The 18,760-nt window shown below is 36.9% G+C and overlaps 7 protein-coding genes across 7 annotated transcripts; 2 read left to right on the forward strand and 5 right to left on the reverse strand.

Moving 5' to 3' along the window:
* Positions 1–284: 284 nt before the first annotated feature.
* FDP41_002837 (uncharacterized protein) lies at positions 285–2,465 on the forward strand (the record flags this gene model as incomplete). The annotated part of the gene is made up of 1 exon (XM_044706075.1): positions 285–2,465. The coding sequence occupies one exon, from the start codon at positions 285–287 to the stop codon at positions 2,463–2,465; it is 2,181 nt and encodes a 726-aa protein (XP_044563035.1).
* A 145-nt stretch (positions 2,466–2,610) lies between these two features.
* Positions 2,611–3,615, reverse strand: FDP41_002838 (uncharacterized protein; the record flags this gene model as incomplete). Its single annotated transcript, XM_044706076.1, has 1 exon — positions 2,611–3,615. The coding sequence occupies one exon, from the start codon at positions 3,613–3,615 to the stop codon at positions 2,611–2,613; it is 1,005 nt and encodes a 334-aa protein (XP_044563036.1).
* A 413-nt stretch (positions 3,616–4,028) lies between these two features.
* On the forward strand, positions 4,029–4,502 carry FDP41_002839 (uncharacterized protein; the record flags this gene model as incomplete). The annotated part of the gene is made up of 1 exon (XM_044706077.1): positions 4,029–4,502. The coding sequence occupies one exon, from the start codon at positions 4,029–4,031 to the stop codon at positions 4,500–4,502; it is 474 nt and encodes a 157-aa protein (XP_044563037.1).
* Positions 4,503–4,514: 12 nt separating this feature from the next.
* FDP41_002840 (uncharacterized protein) lies at positions 4,515–7,450 on the reverse strand (the record flags this gene model as incomplete). The annotated part of the gene is made up of 2 exons (XM_044706079.1): positions 4,515–7,156; positions 7,405–7,450. The coding sequence occupies 2 exons, from the start codon at positions 7,448–7,450 to the stop codon at positions 4,515–4,517; spliced, it is 2,688 nt and encodes an 895-aa protein (XP_044563038.1).
* Positions 7,451–7,839: 389 nt separating this feature from the next.
* FDP41_002841 (uncharacterized protein) lies at positions 7,840–10,776 on the reverse strand (the record flags this gene model as incomplete). The annotated part of the gene is made up of 1 exon (XM_044706080.1): positions 7,840–10,776. The coding sequence occupies one exon, from the start codon at positions 10,774–10,776 to the stop codon at positions 7,840–7,842; it is 2,937 nt and encodes a 978-aa protein (XP_044563039.1).
* A 326-nt stretch (positions 10,777–11,102) lies between these two features.
* On the reverse strand, positions 11,103–12,452 carry FDP41_002842 (uncharacterized protein; the record flags this gene model as incomplete). The annotated part of the gene is made up of 1 exon (XM_044706081.1): positions 11,103–12,452. The coding sequence occupies one exon, from the start codon at positions 12,450–12,452 to the stop codon at positions 11,103–11,105; it is 1,350 nt and encodes a 449-aa protein (XP_044563040.1).
* A 694-nt stretch (positions 12,453–13,146) lies between these two features.
* On the reverse strand, positions 13,147–18,439 carry FDP41_002843 (uncharacterized protein; the record flags this gene model as incomplete). The annotated part of the gene is made up of 7 exons (XM_044706082.1): positions 13,147–15,044; positions 15,172–15,824; positions 15,900–16,427; positions 16,481–17,068; positions 17,183–17,621; positions 17,692–17,772; positions 18,103–18,439. 7 exons carry the CDS (start codon positions 18,437–18,439, stop codon positions 13,147–13,149), a joined length of 4,524 nt encoding a protein of 1,507 aa, XP_044563041.1.
* Between the last annotated feature and the right edge of the window lie 321 nt (positions 18,440–18,760).

Genomic DNA, 18,760 nt, shown 5'->3' on the forward strand with positions numbered 1-18,760 from the left:
CCGACTCTTTCAAAGGCTTTTTTGTTCTCGTCGTTGTGTGTGGTGTCGAAACAAATTTCAAAGATTAAAATTGATCAACAACAACCACCACACGTAATTAACAACTTTCTTGATTGGAATCATGTTCTTCGTCTTTTGACACTTCCACTCATTCAATAATCATCATCAAATATACATTCCTATCCTTCAACTTCAACAACACTCCAAAGAATCGCGTTTAAAATTTATTTAAAATTATATTAAACATTCACATCATCATAATATATTATTCAAGTATATCTAATATGGGACAAGTCGTAACTACAACAAGTGGTGGTGAAGATGAAGAAAGCAAACCACAATCATCATCAAGGCTCGCATCACCAACTACTCTTCATCAATTTTCCGTTCACAAAGCGGCCTCTTCCTCTTATCACTCTAAAAGTCCCAATGATAATAATAGTACATGTAATATTAGTCATAACACAAATATTCCTTCTTCAAGAAGACGATCATCACTTCCAACATCAAATTCTCAGTTAATTACCTCTCATCAAGTATTCCAACCGTTGTCACCACAAAATGGGAAACAGATGAAGGCATCGATGTCACATCACGTGTTACCAGTGACAGCTTCTCATTCGGCAACAGCAACAGAAGAACACCATGGTGAATCTTGGAATGAAAATATTGGAAAAAATTTATGGAATCAACAACAATCACTCGAATCTTTGAATGATCATTCACATACTTCTTGTTCTCCAAATCAACGTGAGTATGAGAATAATGGTAACAACAACTCTTCAAAACGAAGTGAATCATTGCCTATCCAAGGTGTCTCTAATTCCTCTTCAAATTTTCTACGATCCATGTCACATCCTCAAAACGTAAATCCCAACACTTCGAAAAAGAAAGTGGGCTTAAAATCTGTCATTGATATGAAAAAGAATGGATATCTTACGACCAAAAGTGGTGATGAACCATCTGTGAATGTGTCAGATTCAGAGCTTTCTGACGAGTTCAGTTCAACAAATCTCTCTCCTCAAGTTCATTCAAATCCATATCGATTGAGTGTAGTCTCTTCGAATAGTAGTTTGAGTGGCGGCTCCTCCTCCAATAACCAAACATCCTCCTCTTCTCCAATGCATAACCATCACACCAATAGCAGTAGTTCACTTATACACGCTTTATTTCCATCACTTCCTATTGATAGGTCTAAAATGAGTGATGAAGAGTTTAACATGTATAAAGAAGTTGTCAGTAGGCCAGTATTTGAAAAGATTTTGAAGAGCAAACCTCTGATAGCAAAGTGTGGCTACAATGAAGAATACATGAAAGAATTTGCATTTGAATTATCAGATGAGGAGGAATTAAAAAGGACCTATCTTACAACCGATTGGGTCGAGACAGCAAAATTACTGAAACGAACCAGAAGTGTCGAAGATGGATCAATACCACTCTCCGTGTTACAACAACATGCTTCGATGAATGAAGAATCTAATCAATCCAATGCTCCTCCTACTTCTGTCACACCATCAGATCCAACATCTCCTTCCTCTGCTGCAGAAAATAATGATGCCTCATCGAAAGAAGTAATTATGCTTCCTACCAAAAGTTTATTGGATCAACCACATTTATCAAAAAGAGATTCTATTGCATCGTTGGAGGAAGCTCTTGAAAAAATGGTTTCGGATAAGGAAGCTAATACAGATCTCTTAAAACAAGAGCTTAAAATTAAGCTAATTATTACTGAAATTGCAAGTAATTCGTCACAAAAAACTCTACGTCAATTTTTATCTCCTGTTCTTCACAAGATGAATGTATTACCTGAGATTGGATGGTTTCACTCTGCCATTCTTGTTGGAAAATGGAGATTAGATTTTAATGATAGCAGTGTGGTGATTCCAAGAAAATTGGTCAGTCAAGCTGCTGTCATAACGACAGATATTGAATCCATAACAACCATGCAAGATTTGAACAGAGTCATTGATGGAATGGCAAAATGTATTTGTAAATGGAATAGAAATATTACGTACAAACAAACTGGAGGCGACAGAGTGACAACAGGAAATTGCCAAGATTTTGTTGAAGATTTACTTGAACATATAGGAGTGAAAATGAATCTTTCTGGAAGCATGAAAAAGTTTGTAAAGCGATTACGTAGAACAGGAAAGTGTTCTCTCGTTTTTGAGATGGATAAAAAGTTTAGAGAATATTTCAAAATGGAAACGAAACGAGTGAAATTTAAATCGCACGAACAGCTCGACTTATTTGTAAGGAAATTACTCGAGACGTGCCCAACCTTTTCACAAACATTTCCAGATGAATGGATTTTGCTTCAAAGTTTTGATCGAACATATTGGCTCAAACACATGACATACAGTCACATTGATGAATACAAACCCTGTAAAGTCATAAGAGACAACAGAGGTGTTCAAGACTGTCCATTCCATGAACCAGAATTCATTCAAATTCTCAAAGACTAGGTATTTTTGAAGAGCATTTTGCCCTTAGCTCCATATTCTAAGCAATAATTTATTTTTCTCTCCTTTCTCTCTAATTTTGTAGAATTGAATTCAATAATATTGAATCCTCATGTATATAGAAATTTCCAATTCAAATTGAATTGTATTATTGAACTGTATTCACAGTTAACAAATGCTGTTTCTCTTCATGTTGGATTGGACTTGAAGAATTGTCTGTTCCCACAACAGTCATTGCACGCTTTCGACTGGTACTTCTTGCTGGATAATTCTCAACAATGGATGAATCATCTTCACTTTGGATGGAGGATATGGAAGACTTGCTCTTCTTTTTACAACACAAAATTTTCCTGAATGGAATAATATTTTGTAAAATAATGAACATGAGAAGTGAAGGAATAATCATGATGGAAAAGGCCAATGAAATCACAAGAGCCATCACCCATCCGTTCAAAAATGTTTCTAACAAGTATGCTTTTGCAAGTTGAGTTATTTGATCTCTCTCAGATTCTTGAGATAATTGTGTCAATGTTGCATTGATAAAATCAGAGACAATTCCCTGAATATCAAAATTCGTTTGGAATGCATTTTTCACTTGATTCACAACCTCTTGATCAGTTAAATCAGTCACCACTTTTTTAACAATTTTTGGTGGATATTTAGATTCATATAATCCATTGTACAATATTTCACCGAATGGAAGAGTGTTAATCAGTTTAGTCAAATTATTTGAACATGCTTCAAGAGTCAGTGAACTCACAATGAGACCTGTTAATTGATCAATTTCTCTTCTGTCGTGCATGACTTGCAAAATAGCTTGAACAATCTCATCCTTCATGATTGAAGCAACATCCTGTTTAAATTCTCTCAATAACTTTCTCATTTCTTTCAACAATTTATCAATGATGGAATTTTCTGTGAGTGCAATGGAAGGAGTTAACAAATTTGGAAAAGAAGTGGTTTGGGTCTCCTCAGCTGAAACAAATAATACAAGTGGACTCCTCTCATGATGATGTGCATTCGTTAATAATGTTGTTACGAGATTTGTTACGAAGAAGAGATTGAAAATCAAAAATAACAAAATCGACGATGAAACAATCCATGAAGAAGTACTTCTTCTTCTATGATTGAAGGATGTGACGGCGTTGAGCATTTGTTTTGTAGTGACACACTAACAACAGACTCTCTTGTTTTTGAAAAAGAGATCAATCCATACATTGTAGAGAAATATTAAATGTCTTGAATTGTCGAAATTTTGAAATGAAGTAACTTGCCTTTTATGGTCATGTCCTCAAAAACGAAAAATTCATCAACAAATTGGCTTTTCTTTGAAAAGGTCCTTCGTTCATTGTATCAATATTGATATTATCAGAAGTAAACAAATAACATTTTGCTTCATTTCCACGACCATATTAGACACTCACAAAATTTTATTCTCAAGACCTTGTTCTGTAAATAGTAGGCTCCTTCATCCAGCCTCATCGCCTCCTTCAAAACTTACGGTCTGATCATGGCGCCAAATTGGATCGTTAACGAAACTTTCAAAACAAATCATCCTTAAAAAAAATGAATTCAAACATCATTCAGAAGGACATTGTGGAGGTGATTGCAAATTTACAAAATCACTGGAACATACTGGAGGAGGAATTGATAGAAATCAATAAGGACATTCAATACATGACTCATTGCTTAAAAAAGTACGGAGAGAGTTTCCGAATCCCTCTTGAACATTTGCAAGACTTGAAAGTTTACAAGAAAAACGCAATGAGGGACATCATCGCAACAATGGAAAGCTTTTCAACGAATCTAAATGGAGGACGAGTTCTTTCCAATACCCTTTCTCAACATATTTCAACGTCGGATTTTGTCAACAGTTCGGGCCGAAGTTGGAGCACGTCATCCTCACTAGTCAATCCGCAAGCCCACTATGCAGGTATGGTGAGTAGAGGTGAAGTGGTCACTTTGACAGCCAAGAGGAAAGGCAACACACCTATCCATTACAAGCTCATTACCAAAAAACCACAAGGGACAACACTGTAAATAAAAATTAATTTAATCTGACAACTGCTCCACAATGTGTGTTCTGAGCCATTCGTTTTGAGATCGTACGGATAACTTGAGAAGTATAGTTCCATTCTTCTCGCCCAGTTGTGCAGCTACAAGCACCAATTCACCAATTATCGATTTTCCAGCAAAATACAGACCATGTACTTGCTTTGTGACCTTTCTATCACCAATTGGTCTGAGGTTGATCGCAGAAATGAACTTGTCAACAGCTGCCTGCAAGTCATCAGATGCCGAATATTCCACAGGTGGTTGAGCAATTTCTGATTCTTCACCAAGCTTATCCCATTCTTCTTTGAATGATGAAACAGCAACGTTTCTCAAATAATCGGTCACACGTAAGTTGAAAGCCTCCAATTCGAATTCGTCTTCATTTTCATCCTCCTCTTCGAATGGTTCATGAGTCTCTGGGTCGACATCTGCAGTACAAAACTTGAGAACACTGAAGAGTTTACCAGTAACAATATCTTGGCTTCTCTTCAAAACTACAAAAGTGGACTCAGATTGATTAAACTTGATAGCTGATTCCGCTTGAATCTTGAAAGCTTCTTCGACATTATCCACATCACCCAAATCTAAATCAACAAGAAGGTTGCTTAATTGCAAGCTTTCCACTCTGTTCTTAACAACATATTGGAGAACAATGTTGGATTCATAAACATGGACAATACACGAAACGACATAGTCAGCATCAATTTCTGTGAGGTAAACAGGAGGGTTTGTCTTGAAAGGTTTTCCAAGGTTTTGGAGTTGTGGAATTTTAGAAAGAGCTTGTTCGAATTCTTGTGAATCACTCACAGGTTGGGTCTCTGCAGGAGCTGTTTCAAGTTGAACAGGTTGTGTCACGGCAGATTCCAATCCAGATTGTGAAGGAGCCTCTTCTGACTCTACGGAGGTTTCGACAAGTTGTACGTCAGATAAATCAAATGGTTCATCAAGTGTTGATTGAAGATAAGAAACCAAGCTCTTCTCAACGCTGTAAAAGTAGTGTTGCATATTTTCTGGAAGCTCATTAATAATTAACTTCTTGATAAGTTCTTCGTCTTGTGTTTCCAACACTTTCAAGTAGAAAACTGCACGATCTCGAACTTCATCGTCGCTATCTAACAAAACTCGTCTCAAAATAACCAAAACAGAGTTCCTCAAGGATTTGATTTTAGCAGCAAATTTAGCAATGGTAATAACAGCACTTCCTCTTACTGTTGGATTCTCCAAAATCAATCTATTATAAATGAATCTAATGCATTTAGATGGATTGGTAGTTTCTGTTCCTTCAACGCCCAAAAAGTGCAAAACTTGTTGGAGAACAATGGTATATTCACAATCTTCAATAAACTCACAAAGTTGTGAAACAACCATGTCTCTACTTTCTGTCAAGTTTTTACAAATGTTAATCATGGTACTAACAAGTTGTTTCTTGTACTCGTAGCCGCCCTCAGTACGCAAAGCATTAGCTAAGAATGTGACCATGCTGTAGTACTTCTTTGGGTATCTCAAACAGAGCGACTCAATGGACTTGACAACAATAATTTTGAATTCATCTGGAATTTCTGGAATAAATCGAGAAATCTTCTTCATCAATTTTTCAATATTTGCTTCTTGTCCAGTCTTCAAGAGGGTAGTTATGGCAAGAGTTGCAATGTTTCTATTGTAATCAGAAATTAACTTGTCAATATCATTGTTACAAACAGAAACAAGGATTGGGAAATGATTAGCAATATCATTTAAAATACGAATTGCAGCAAATCGCTTGACAGGCTTGTTTGAAGATAAAAATCCACGAAGAGCTTCAATTGCAGCGGCTAGTTCTTTTCCTAATTCCCTAATGCTGCAAATAGCCTTTGCTGCTTCGAGAACAACCATGTCATTTCTGAATTTAAGAGATGATATCAAGTACTGCAAGATAGCCTTGCTTCTTTCAGAGTTAAGATTTCCTTCCATTCTCAAAATCCTCATAGAGTACTTGATAAGTAGAGTGTGAGCAAGAGGGGATCTCAAATTTTGAATACCAGATGAAACTAGCTTACTGATTGCTAATCCATCTTGATATCTGAGTTTGTACATCAAAGCAAGTGCATGGTATTGGACCATGTGAAAACGTGAATCTACAGCAGATTGAATTTCTCCAGTCCATCTCTTTACAAGTTGATCTCCTTTTTGTGTATCGGACAAGTGGAATCCAGCCAACAGAGCAGCACTAGCTACACCAGGATTCTTGTCCACAACACATTGTTTTAAGTGTCTTTCCAAATTGCTGAAAAGATTTTCATCCATAATTGTTCTCAACGCACGAATGGCATTGATTTTGAATTCTTCATTTTGGTTTTGACTCATATCCTTGAAGAGACTGTTGCTTGCAACAAATGTTTGATTTGCTGTTTTTGAGAGCTCCTTCACAGCAATATATAATATCCTTCTCAATCGAACATCAGGACTCAAGAACAACTTGGTAATGTTCATAAATACATCGGTGGCTTCAGTGGCATTCAAGTTCTTTCCCTGATAGATAACGTAGAGTAGTTGAAGGAGAGTGAGCACACACCTGCGAGGATTGAGAGGACTCTCGTTGAAGATTCTTGTCTCTTGCAAGACTTGAGTCTTTTCCAAATTCTGGAATGGAAAGACGTCGGCTATTGTTTGTTGATAATTGATGATGATTATGTTTTATAGAAGTAATATGGATGTTGTTGATGATGATAGTGATGGATTTAAATTTTAGATCACCAAGTTGTCGAGTTGTTGTTGTATAAGTTATCATTAAAAATCATCATCCGATGTTTCAAAATAAATCAGTATGAATAAAAGTACCCGGACATATGATAGTGGGATCAGCATGCTGCTCTCACGGCAAATGCCACCTCATCAATAAGACACTTACCCTGCTCATCCTCATCTTTGGCCTTCATGTCGTGTTGATGCATCATTTTTTCCAACTTGAAAAAAATATTTTTTGTTACGTCATTCTGAACGTTTTGCGTCTCATGAAACAAAGTGGTGATAGGAAACAAGGTCGATATTGGCATCTCTGAGCTTTCGAAGAAGTATGAAACTAGTTGTTGTTTAGTTTTATAGTTTTGTCACTCAAAACGTATTCTTTGCAATCATTTTTATCTGTCTTAACATACGCGGTATGAGGAATGTTTGGAAACCGAAGAGAGAAATTTATTGTTTTGTTGTTAGTTATTGTTCTCCTTTCTTTTTTACAAATAATGAAAACAGTGTTCTGCAAGAGCTCCCTGCCAACAATTCTCTGACACCACTACGCTTTAATGAAAGTTAAATTTTCTATAGATTTATTTGCAGGAGCGATCATCTAGTCCACGAGAGGGACATATTTCGATTCTTCTAAAATCTTGGCAGCAGTCTGGAGGAGAGAATGAGATGAGAGAAAGTTGGATTTGCTTTCTTCGACTTCTTTTACAAAATATTGGTCGTCCTGTTGATCCGTATTGATGTGGATGAGTTTGTTGTCCACTGTGTAATTGTTCTTAAAGTATAATCTTCCATTCACTTTTGCTTTCAAATCTTCAACCTTATAGCTGTGCCCTACTAGGCAATTGTTGTATTGTTCTTTCAAGAGCATCAAGTTATTGTAGAGATATTTACAAACAGTGGTTGAGCCAACATCAATGGCAGGTTTGACACAATAGTTCACAATGTTTCTCATTGGCTCTTCAACTTCATATTGCATGAAAACCACTAAATCACAGTAATAGAGTGCAATAGCTTTGTCTAACAACATTTCACAATCATTCACCACTTGATTTTTAAGAAAATCGAATTTGATTTTGTTTGCTTCTGCTATTGCAAAAACGAGATAATTAATGGTTTCACTCCACACACTTTTTGTGAATAAGGATAGGGCTCGATTAGTAGCCATTCGCACTCTTCTAAGTACCTTAAAGTTTTGTTTGATTTCTTTGAACAGTTCATGTTTGTCTTCGTTCTCAGAGAGTTGTAAAGCAGTGGCGATGACATCTTGATCTGCCATAAGATCAGAAACCAGTGTGAGTATTTCAGGATCTTGATGGAGTGGCTTTGAATAAATATCTTTAACCACTTCATTAATTAAATGTCCATGGAACAAATTGTGGAGTTGAATCTTTTTCTTTTCATCATTCACATGCTCAATAATGTACTTGATAAATGTTGCAATATTGGCTATTCTGTAATCATGCTCAACATTCGAGTCAAGAGCCTGACTAGAAGCAGCAGTACTCTTATTGAGCATGAGAGTTTTGATTTGTTCTCGTGGAGCTAAAACTCCAGTCATGCTTTTCAATGCAGTTGGATTGCACTTTTTAAGAAGCTCAATATTCTTTTGTGTAATTTCCGATTTGATAAATGTTGGTATTTCATTCATCAACTCATCTTTCAAACGTTGAGTGAAATGTCCAGTCTTTTCCACATCAATGTAAATCAAACAATATGCAGAACTTGAGCTATCATCTCCAAAGGCCTCTTTCATCACTTGCTCCTTGCTTAACGTTGTCACTTTGGTATCATTAAATTTGAACCAGACATCTCCTGTTTCTGTTAAATGCTTGATATAGCACCAGTAATGGCCAGAAATTGCTGTCTTTCCTGAATGCATAATGATAGAATACAGAGTATAGTTAACATGTTCAGAATAAGAGTCTTTGAATGCATTTTCTACTGCAGATGTCAATTCGACTTGCTTTTTCTTCAGCTCTGTAACTTTCTTTGTGAGTTTTTCTTGTTCTTTCTGTATGACACGAATGGCAATGGACAATTCGGTCATGTCTTCTGTATTTGCTTGCTCACCATATTCCCTCCTCAACTCAATTAATCGGTCTGCTGATGACTCCAACGCTTGGATAAGACCAAAATTCCTATTGTTAAAATTGTCTGTGTACGAAAGAAGTGATTTTTCAATCTCAGCAAGATCTTGCTTGATTAATTTTAGTTCTGTCCGAATCTTTTCAGTGATGGTTTTGTTACTTTCCAAGTATGGGCTTAGGTCTAATACTTTTGGCATTTTGATTGGTGTGTGAAGCTTTTTAATCTGCTTGTTCTTTCCAAAGACAGCCCTCGAAGTTTGAAGGAACAGGACTGGAGGTATTGATCCCTTTCCCTCGAACCATACCGTCTTGCGTGCGTGAGTTTTGAAATTTCGATCGGTCGTGTATTCAATGGAATCATCTTTCATACAGAGCTCCAAGCAGTCTCTGAATGTACGAGTCTCGGGAGTTATTGGTAAAATCAAGTGATTAAATGTTTCTCTAGTTTTCTTACAAGTTTTCGTCTTATCCTCTTCTTCTGCTTCCACATAGACTGTGCTCTTTCCATAGAACAGATTTTTAAATTTGCTAAAGCTATTTTTGTTTGATTCCTTATACAGAGCTTCCATACCTTGCTCCAATCTTGATAAAAAGAGATTGTTAAATTCGGGTAAATCTTGCATTTCTCCAATTTGATAGGGTTTGTTGTCACTTCCTTTTAATTTTTGCAACGTGGAAGTGGGATCAACAAAGTTTGCATTGGAAATTAACATGTTTGCAAATAATTTTTGCAATTCCAACAAAAATTCCTTACTCGACTCTTCTTCTAAACCATTATGATTTGTTTTTTCTTCAAGACCTGAAGTATTCAAAGGTCCTTCATGAATCATTGGAGAACTATCTGTCATGTGAACATCTTCCACTTGCTTTTCATCTTTTGAAGAGTTGAATAAGCTATTCACTAATAATTGTCCCTCGGACAAAGCTTGTTCCTTATCGTTGGTGCATTGCGATTTGGGTTTGATAATACTCTTCAACACGGAAGGAATCATAAAATACGATTGCAACAAGGCATTCACATAGCAAGTATTTCCAACATTCTTCAAACCAATTCCACAAGGAAAGGTTTCAGTCTCTCCTTCGGGTGTCCAATTTGGTCGGAGTGTACATTCCTCACTGGCCATCATCATGAGATTTCCTTTCGTTTCATCAAGAGATTTTTGAATGGCTCGAGCCAATTCTGTATCTTCTTTGGAAATATCCATTGCATCGTTATCCATAATATGAACGACTCCATTTTCATCTTCATAGTGATTCAAAGAAGAAGGTGATGATGAATGTTGTTCCCATTTGGGATGATGTTCGATCGCTAGTAGTGGTGCTGCTGCTGATGTTGTTTGGTTTGCTTTGGTACTTTCAGCAATGGACAACATGATTGCTTTTTGTTCTTCATCATCGGGATCCATTTCGTCCACGATCGTAGCAGAAGTGATATCTTCCAATGCCATCCGAATCGATTCTTCTCTTGGTAATTCAAATATTAAAATAATTATTTAAATTAATAATATTAAATTTTGTATTTAAAAGTGATTGGTCACGATAGATATGAAATGGATCAACACAGAAAATGATCAAATGAATTGCTGAAATCAGTGAGCCTCTGCAAGAAAGGTGTTCGGATGGATATGAAGGTAGAAGAAGGAGTTGTTTCAATTTTTTCTGAATTTAATTCCTGAGAAAACGTCAGCTGTCTGCAAAATTCTGCAGAAAAAATCGAAATGAACAATCTTGTCAAAAATTTGAAGTTAAAATTAAAGGATTTATAGTCTCATTCTTACAACAAGAACAAAGAGGAGAAAACCATCATTACCATTGCCAAAAGTAATGCCATCTCAATTCTATTACTTGCCGATATGGTACACAGTCCATCCTTTGCACATAAACACCATTGAATAAATTGCATGGCATCTGTTCTAATAGTATTAGATGAGAGATCTGCAGGTGTATCAAAATGAGTGACTCCTTGCAACACTTTTGAAGTTGATCTTTTCATTTGACCTAAAAAGTCCACCAATGGTTGATACTCTGCAGGTTGAATGTTCAAATCAGAAGGAGAATTCAAAGAACAAAAATATGAATTCGATGTCAGTAAGTATTGTTGTGCAAATTGATTGGAGGTATAAAAGAAGGAAGAATTAAGAAAAGTTCCTGGAATTAAACCTCCAATACTGTAGACGGCATTGACAGGATATTGACCATTTTCAAATTTGGGAAAGAAATTAACCAATGCATTGTAGGTGGCATTTGCAGTAGCAATATTATTGGTAGCAGCATTAATCATATCGCTGGAACCACCCTCAGAGACACATGCATCCTTAAAGGATTGCCATCGTTTCACATTTCTCCAATTTTGGTTAACCAAAAAAGTTCCATAATTGTATCCTAAAAGACCATTCATAAGAAAGACATTGCTAAGTGGTTTGTTTGGATTTCTTTGATTCCAAATATTTTGAGCTCGAATGACCACTCCAACACCTTCCGAGTGTCCCAATAAATTCAAAGCACTTGAATTGACATCGGAACGAGCACTCAACCAGTTCAACATGGCATACGCATCCATTGCATAATCATCCAAAGTCAATACATTGAGATTATACTTTTGAGGAATATCATTCGAAGCACATGCGTGATAACACGAATCGACAAATTGATTCGAAGTGGTATTCAAGGTGCAGCTGGAACAGAATTCTGGATGCAAGGAAGAGACACAACAACCTCTCTTGTCATAGGTCAGAACAATCATATTGTTGTATTTGGAGAGTTGTCTCCCAATCTCACTGAACGGTGAGAGATTCACATAGGAGACTCCACACTTCGGACTCTTCGGAGGTGGAGACACGTCGGTATTGAGGAAGGGATATTGGTTCACACTTTCATCTCGATTCTGAGGTCCACTTCCATGCACCAACACCACAGCTGCATATTTCGCTCCGGCTTGTGGTGGAGAGGATCCCGAATAGGGCAAATACAAAGTAGCACCAAGATTGAGACTTCCGGAGGGAGCTTCGGAGGAGGTAATGGAGATGGTCTGAGTGGATTCTGCATGGACACGATGATGATCCCATACGCAACCTACAATGGTGATCAGGAAGATTAGGAAAAGAAGAAGAAGATTGCGTTTCATCTTTTCGACTTTTTTTTGCTTTGAAATGAACCAAAGGAACGATTCTTATTTGTTTGTTGGGCACTATACAACTCTCAGCACGGAGATTGTATTTGTCCATTATTATTATTATTTCAAAAGTTCATATTCTACTACAACATGTCAGGGGTCAGTGAATGCATTTGTACCGAAGAAGGAAAGAAAATAGTTCATGAGATGATTGACCATGTTGAAAACAATTCTGCTATTGAGGAAGACAAGAATGACTCATGAGCATGAAATCCGAATGAGCTGTCCCAATGGTAAGAGATTAACACAAGTTGAAGTCAACAAGTTTTTACTGCTCTCTTCTAATCGCAACTTGTGATAGCTAAAGGGATTTGTTGTGCCTTAATTCCACTAATTCTCTTTTTACAATGTGTTACAAAGTTGTTGCTAACAGAGTTTAAAGAAAGAGACGATTATTCTTTATTGTCATTAAATGTCATTTCACATGAAGTTTTTCACATATTCTTTACATTTTAATGAATCTGTTAATGTCAAGCGAGTGTCGAAATGTAATAATAATTACATTAATCAAACGTGTAGATTCTTTGTGCTCAGAGATCCATCTTTGTGAATTCAAACCTCGAACTCCTCATCTCTTGAACCAATCAGAGTCATTGATTGCTGAATCAACACATGTTGTCATATGTTGTACACAAATAAAATGTATCTACATGTTACGGAAATAAGGCAATCCAAGAATATCCTGAGCATTGGGTCTCATGAGGGAATCCTTTTCCAACATTTTCAAAACAATTTCACACAATTCATCCGAATATTCACCTCCTTCTTTCATTTTGGAAAGTAATAATTGTTGCACACTTTGTGGATCCTTACTCAATAACAAGTGACTAATCGAAGTGGCTGAATCTTTGGTCATGATTTGATAAATAGTCACTCCCAATGAATATACATCAGTATTGGCATAATATTTACCACCGAGACCAACTTCAGGAGACATGTAGAGAGGAGTTCCAGCATACGAGAGAGCTTCAGATTGAGTTCCTTTCGCAAGACCAAAATCAGCCAATACGACATGAATCTTTTTCTCATCCAACGATTTGATGAAAATATTCGAAGGTTTGATATCTCTGTGAATAATATTTAACGTTCCATGCACATAGGTCAATGCATTACAAATTTGCCAAATGATTTGCTTAACCAAGTGTTCACTACAGACTGGACTGCGAGGTGAGACAAATTTGGCTAAATCTCCCTGATCGTAGAAATCCATATCCAAACACACGAGATTGTCTTTGGAGACAAAGAAATCATTCACTTTGAGAATGTGATCATGACGAATATTCATCAATTGCATTCCTTCTTTCATGATATTATTCAAATCGCTGAGAGAAGTAAATTTCATGACCTTTACAGCTTTGACCTTATTTTGGAATTTGGTGTCATTGGCCTTATAGACTGAACCAAAAGCTCCCTTTCCAATACGTGATATATTTTGATAACGAGAGAATGGATCCACTTGATAAACGAGTGAATCTGTAGACATGGTTCCAGATTGCATTCGATCTTCACTCATCAAAATTGGAGTAAAATTCACACTCATGTCACTTGGAAAATCTGAAATGAAAGAATTTGGATTTGAATTTGGAAGCTCCACATTGGGACTGTTTGGAAATGGTACTGCAGAATTGGGTTTGTTCATTTCCAAATCGGACTTGACTCGTCGTTGTTTCACCACACACAAGACCACAATCACCAAAATGGCCACCAACAAACCAATGAGTGAAAGTATTGCCACTGGAACCACCACAGCAATAACAATGGTGGTTGACACGTTATTGTCCATCGTATTGGTTGGAGATCGACCCGAAGAAGCTCCTGTTGGAATTCCAACACTCATTTCACAATTCGCTCCAGAAAAACCTTTCGAGCACACACAACGATTTGGACTCACACATTGTCCACGACCTGAACATACGGCAGCACTCGATGCAAGCGTTCCATTACAAATGGATAATTCACATTGATCACCTGAATATCCCAATGGACACACACATTCTGAGAAAAATCCATTCACCTCCAATAAGGTTTTGTTTCCTTCACAATAAGGCACTAATGATCTCACCACTCCATTTGCATCATCTGTAAAGATAATTTCACCATTCAGAGGATTCACAGTCACACTCGACAATGCCGTAATGCAGGTATCGGTGGCCACTGATAAATCTCCATTGTAGTAACAATCTTCTGAACGTGGTGGTATTCCAGCAATGGTTCGAATGAGTTGTGTGTTTTTGGATACTCGTCGAATGAGTTTGTTACTCGAATCGGCAATAATTAAATCTCCATTGGGAGCAACAGCTAAACCTTGAGGTGCATTCAAATTGGCCATAGTTGCTTGAATATTCTCACCATAGTATCCTCGAGAATCCTTAATACCAGCCACTGTGGAAATGAGACCTGTGGTGGCATTGAGCACTCGAACGATGTGTCTCGAACTCTCTGAATAATATAAATCTCCTTGAGGTGAGAGTGCGAGTGATTTAATGGAATTTCCGAGATTGACAGATGTGGCATTTACTCCATCGGGTGTGAATTTGACATCACCTATGGATGATGATGATGCATCATGAATCACATACGCACACCACAAAATTAGGTTATGATTCATTGAGAATTTAAGTGTCACACAAAAGATTCTCTCATCATGAAATTACAAACTACTACTACTTACCATCAATTCCAGTTCCAACAATGGTTTGAACCACTCCATTCGAAATTTTACGAATTCTTCGATTACCTGCATCAAAATAAATAATATCATCCTCACCATTACCATTTTGAGAAGGTACACACAACACAGCTCTTGGATTATACATTAAGGTTGCATTAGCCAATGTTCCATCTGGACTAAACGATGGAGTTCTAAATTTACCAGCCACCACAGAAATCACTCCATTCGATCGAACTTTTAAAATTCGATGAAACGTATCAGCAATGATCAATTCGTTTTTAGAAGTGTAACAAAAAACAGAAGCTGAAATAAAAGCCAATCCTATGGGTCCTTCATAGGAACTAGATTCAAAAGTGAATACTCTGGATCCAATAAGAGTGGAAAGGACACCATTGGATGCATCCATTGTATAAATGACATGATCTTGTGTTGTGTGAGGAGTATACATTGCAATTTGTCCATTATTCTTATTGACAGTCACGAAGGAAGGTTGAAACATGGTCCATTGGATGGCAGGTGTTCCTGGAGGAGGCAATGGATAGGAACCAACCACGGTGGTGATTCGATTGTCGAGACCAATTTTTCTAACGAGTCCTACACGTTCAACAAAATAAATTTCGCCTTCATTGGTAACGTGTAAATTAATGGGCATTCTATGTGTGTGTGAAAATATGAATCATTTTAACATTAGGTGTGAAAAAAGAATATCATTCAAATGATGAACTTACTTCAATAAAGATTGAGTGGCAGGTAATCCCTCTCCGCTGTATCCTACGAATTCAACACCGTTGGATGGCAACATTCCTGCAATGACTTGAACACTTCCATCCGCTAAGAGTTTGCAAATTCTCGATCGTCCCAAAACAAAATAGAGCGTTCCATTTCGAACAAAAATACTCGAAGGTTTTTCAAGATTTGGATCTGTATAAATCTTCACTGCCGTGTTATTCTTTTCGAAAAATTTCACAATCGAAAAAGTTCCAAGTTCTGCAAAATATAAAACATTTCCATCTGCTTCTTGTTCGACATGAAACGTTGATGGATCATCGTCATAAAGTCCATTGTAGGCATAGACAAGATCAAAATTAGTTCTTTGACCCTTATAAATTCCAATAGTTGTTGAGAAATAAATAAAACCATCGGTGCTATTGGTTCCTGTTGCAAAAACTGTTCCTGGTTCTCCAATAGAAGTGTTTGTGGAGAAGAGAGTGGTGATGTTTCCATTGAGCTGTAATAATCGTATCCTGTTATGATATCTGTTGTGAAAGAGTCCATCAATGAATGGCATTTCTATGTGATTGACACTTACCTGTCAGCAATCAACAATTCACCATTATTATATAAATAAAGACCAAGTGGGCCACTGAAAGTCGTCTGATTAGCTAATAAACCATCTCCATTAAATGCTGTCTGTCCTTTCATTCCTGCCACAGTCGTTACAATTCCATTTGGAAGTCCAACCTTTCGGATTGTGTTACTGTTCACATCACTCACAAACAATTCAGAACCATCTCGTGACAAGACTGCATGTCTCGGATAGATGGCAAGTCCAATACTATTTGCTTTTAATCCATCTCCATAAGCAATATTGGTATTATATTTTCCAGCCAATGTCGTAATAGTATTATTTGAACTTGCGGAAACCATTCTAACTCGATTGATTCCTGTGATCATTAAATCACCTCTCGAATTGATGGAAACAAAATTTGGTTGATTCAGAGGTGCTGCCAATGTATGACCATAATCTCCTGCATTACCAAATTGAAATGTGTCTTCATCGTTATTTCCATTTCCAGCCACAGTGTTGACTTTTGTTAAATCTGAAGAAATTCTTACAATGCGATGACTTCCAGAGTCAGCAACGTAAATGGCTTCACTACTTGTCACATAAAGACCTCTAACAACAAGTAATATATACAAATAAATAAAATATATACATTATACATGAGTAATATAAGTTATAAACAGTGTTATTATGAATAATGCAATTTCACAATATTTTGAAACTTACATGGGTGATTGGAAATAGGTTTGCAGTGGATTTCTTCCATCTTCAAATGGGGCAGAAGAAGATGGAACTCCAGCAATGGTTCGAATTCTGAATTGACCATTAGGTTCGAGAGTAAGTTTTCGAACCAATCGATCGATGGTATCTGTAATATAAATCACTCCAGTTGGAGTTACAAAAATTCCTCTCGGAGAAGATAACTTGGTATTTGTGGCAATCACATTATCGGAATAGGTATTTCCTCCACCTGCAATGATGGTCATGGTTTTTCCTGTCGAGTCAAATTTTTTGACATATCCATTTCCAGTATCTGTCACAAATATTTCTCCAGTACTTTCGAGAACAAAAACACCCACTGGATTTTTCAAATTAGTACTCGAGACTAGAGTGTTTACCATCATGGTACTTGATGAAATCTTTCGAATCATTGAATTTCCAGTGTCTTGATGAAAAAGTGATTAGAATGTGAAAATGATTTGTTGTTAAAAATCAATTCACATGTTTGAACTTACCTGCCACATAGAGATCACCATTCGTTGCAAGATACAATCCCATGGGTTGGTTGAACTGACATTTCCATGCAATGTCATCACCTACAAGGTCAATGGACCAACAAAATGTGTTGCCAATTATGATTATAATTATTGTTGTTGTGGGCGCGAAAATTCACATGCCAAAGAGAATAATGAACAAAAGGGACAAACAACAAGAACACCACATGTGGTCATCAGTTCACCACCATTCACCACCATTCACCACCATGATCATGTGCGTTATTAAAATATGAAAGTAAAGCGAAAGAGGTTCACATATTACCATAAATGTCAAATGTCCAAGAACCATTCACGCAAAAATTTGAAGCGCAATCGTCCATGTTCATTCCACACACAACAACCAATATGATAGAACAATAGACTACTTACCATTGTATCCTCCTACTCCTATCCCAGCATATCTTATCATGGTTCCGTTTGCTGTAATCTTTCGTATCACATGACGCATCGTGTCAGCAATAAAAGTTTCATTCTTGTCATTCATGATGGCCGCACTTGGTTGTGCAAGAGGTCCATATTCTGCTTGATAGTTCGAAGAAACACCATCGACATATTTAAATCCGGCAATTGTCTTGGTTTTATATTGAACAGGGACTGCATGTAGAATTATACTCAAAGTTGACGACAAGGAGGATAACAGAAAAAGAAGAAGAAGAAAAAGCGGTAAATTTCTGACAGGTTGCGGCAACTTGATGTCTATGGTCATGTCTGGTGGTGGTTGGGTTGGGTTGGTGGGATAAGCCGTGACTAATTTTTTTTGGGTTTTTTATTGTATTCTGATGTTACAAAGTTCACAAAATTTCAGAACGATTCTTTTTGAAGACTGACAAAAATCAGCACCTCTTGATCGTCTATTGTTAGATGGTGATGATGGAGAACGGCAAACTCCTGCAATTCCTCTTTGGAAACAAATTTTCCATGTGAGAAATGATTGAGAATGTCAGCTGTTTACAAAGATCAGATGAGGACTGAACTCCGATGAAAATCTCCTCTTCAAATTGGAAAAGGAATTTCAGTTAATTGAAAT

The sequence above is a fragment of the Naegleria fowleri genome (genome assembly GCF_008403515.1).
Source record: "Naegleria fowleri strain ATCC 30894 chromosome Unknown tig30, whole genome shotgun sequence".
NCBI lineage: Eukaryota > Heterolobosea > Eutetramitea > Acrasida > Naegleriidae > Naegleria > Naegleria fowleri.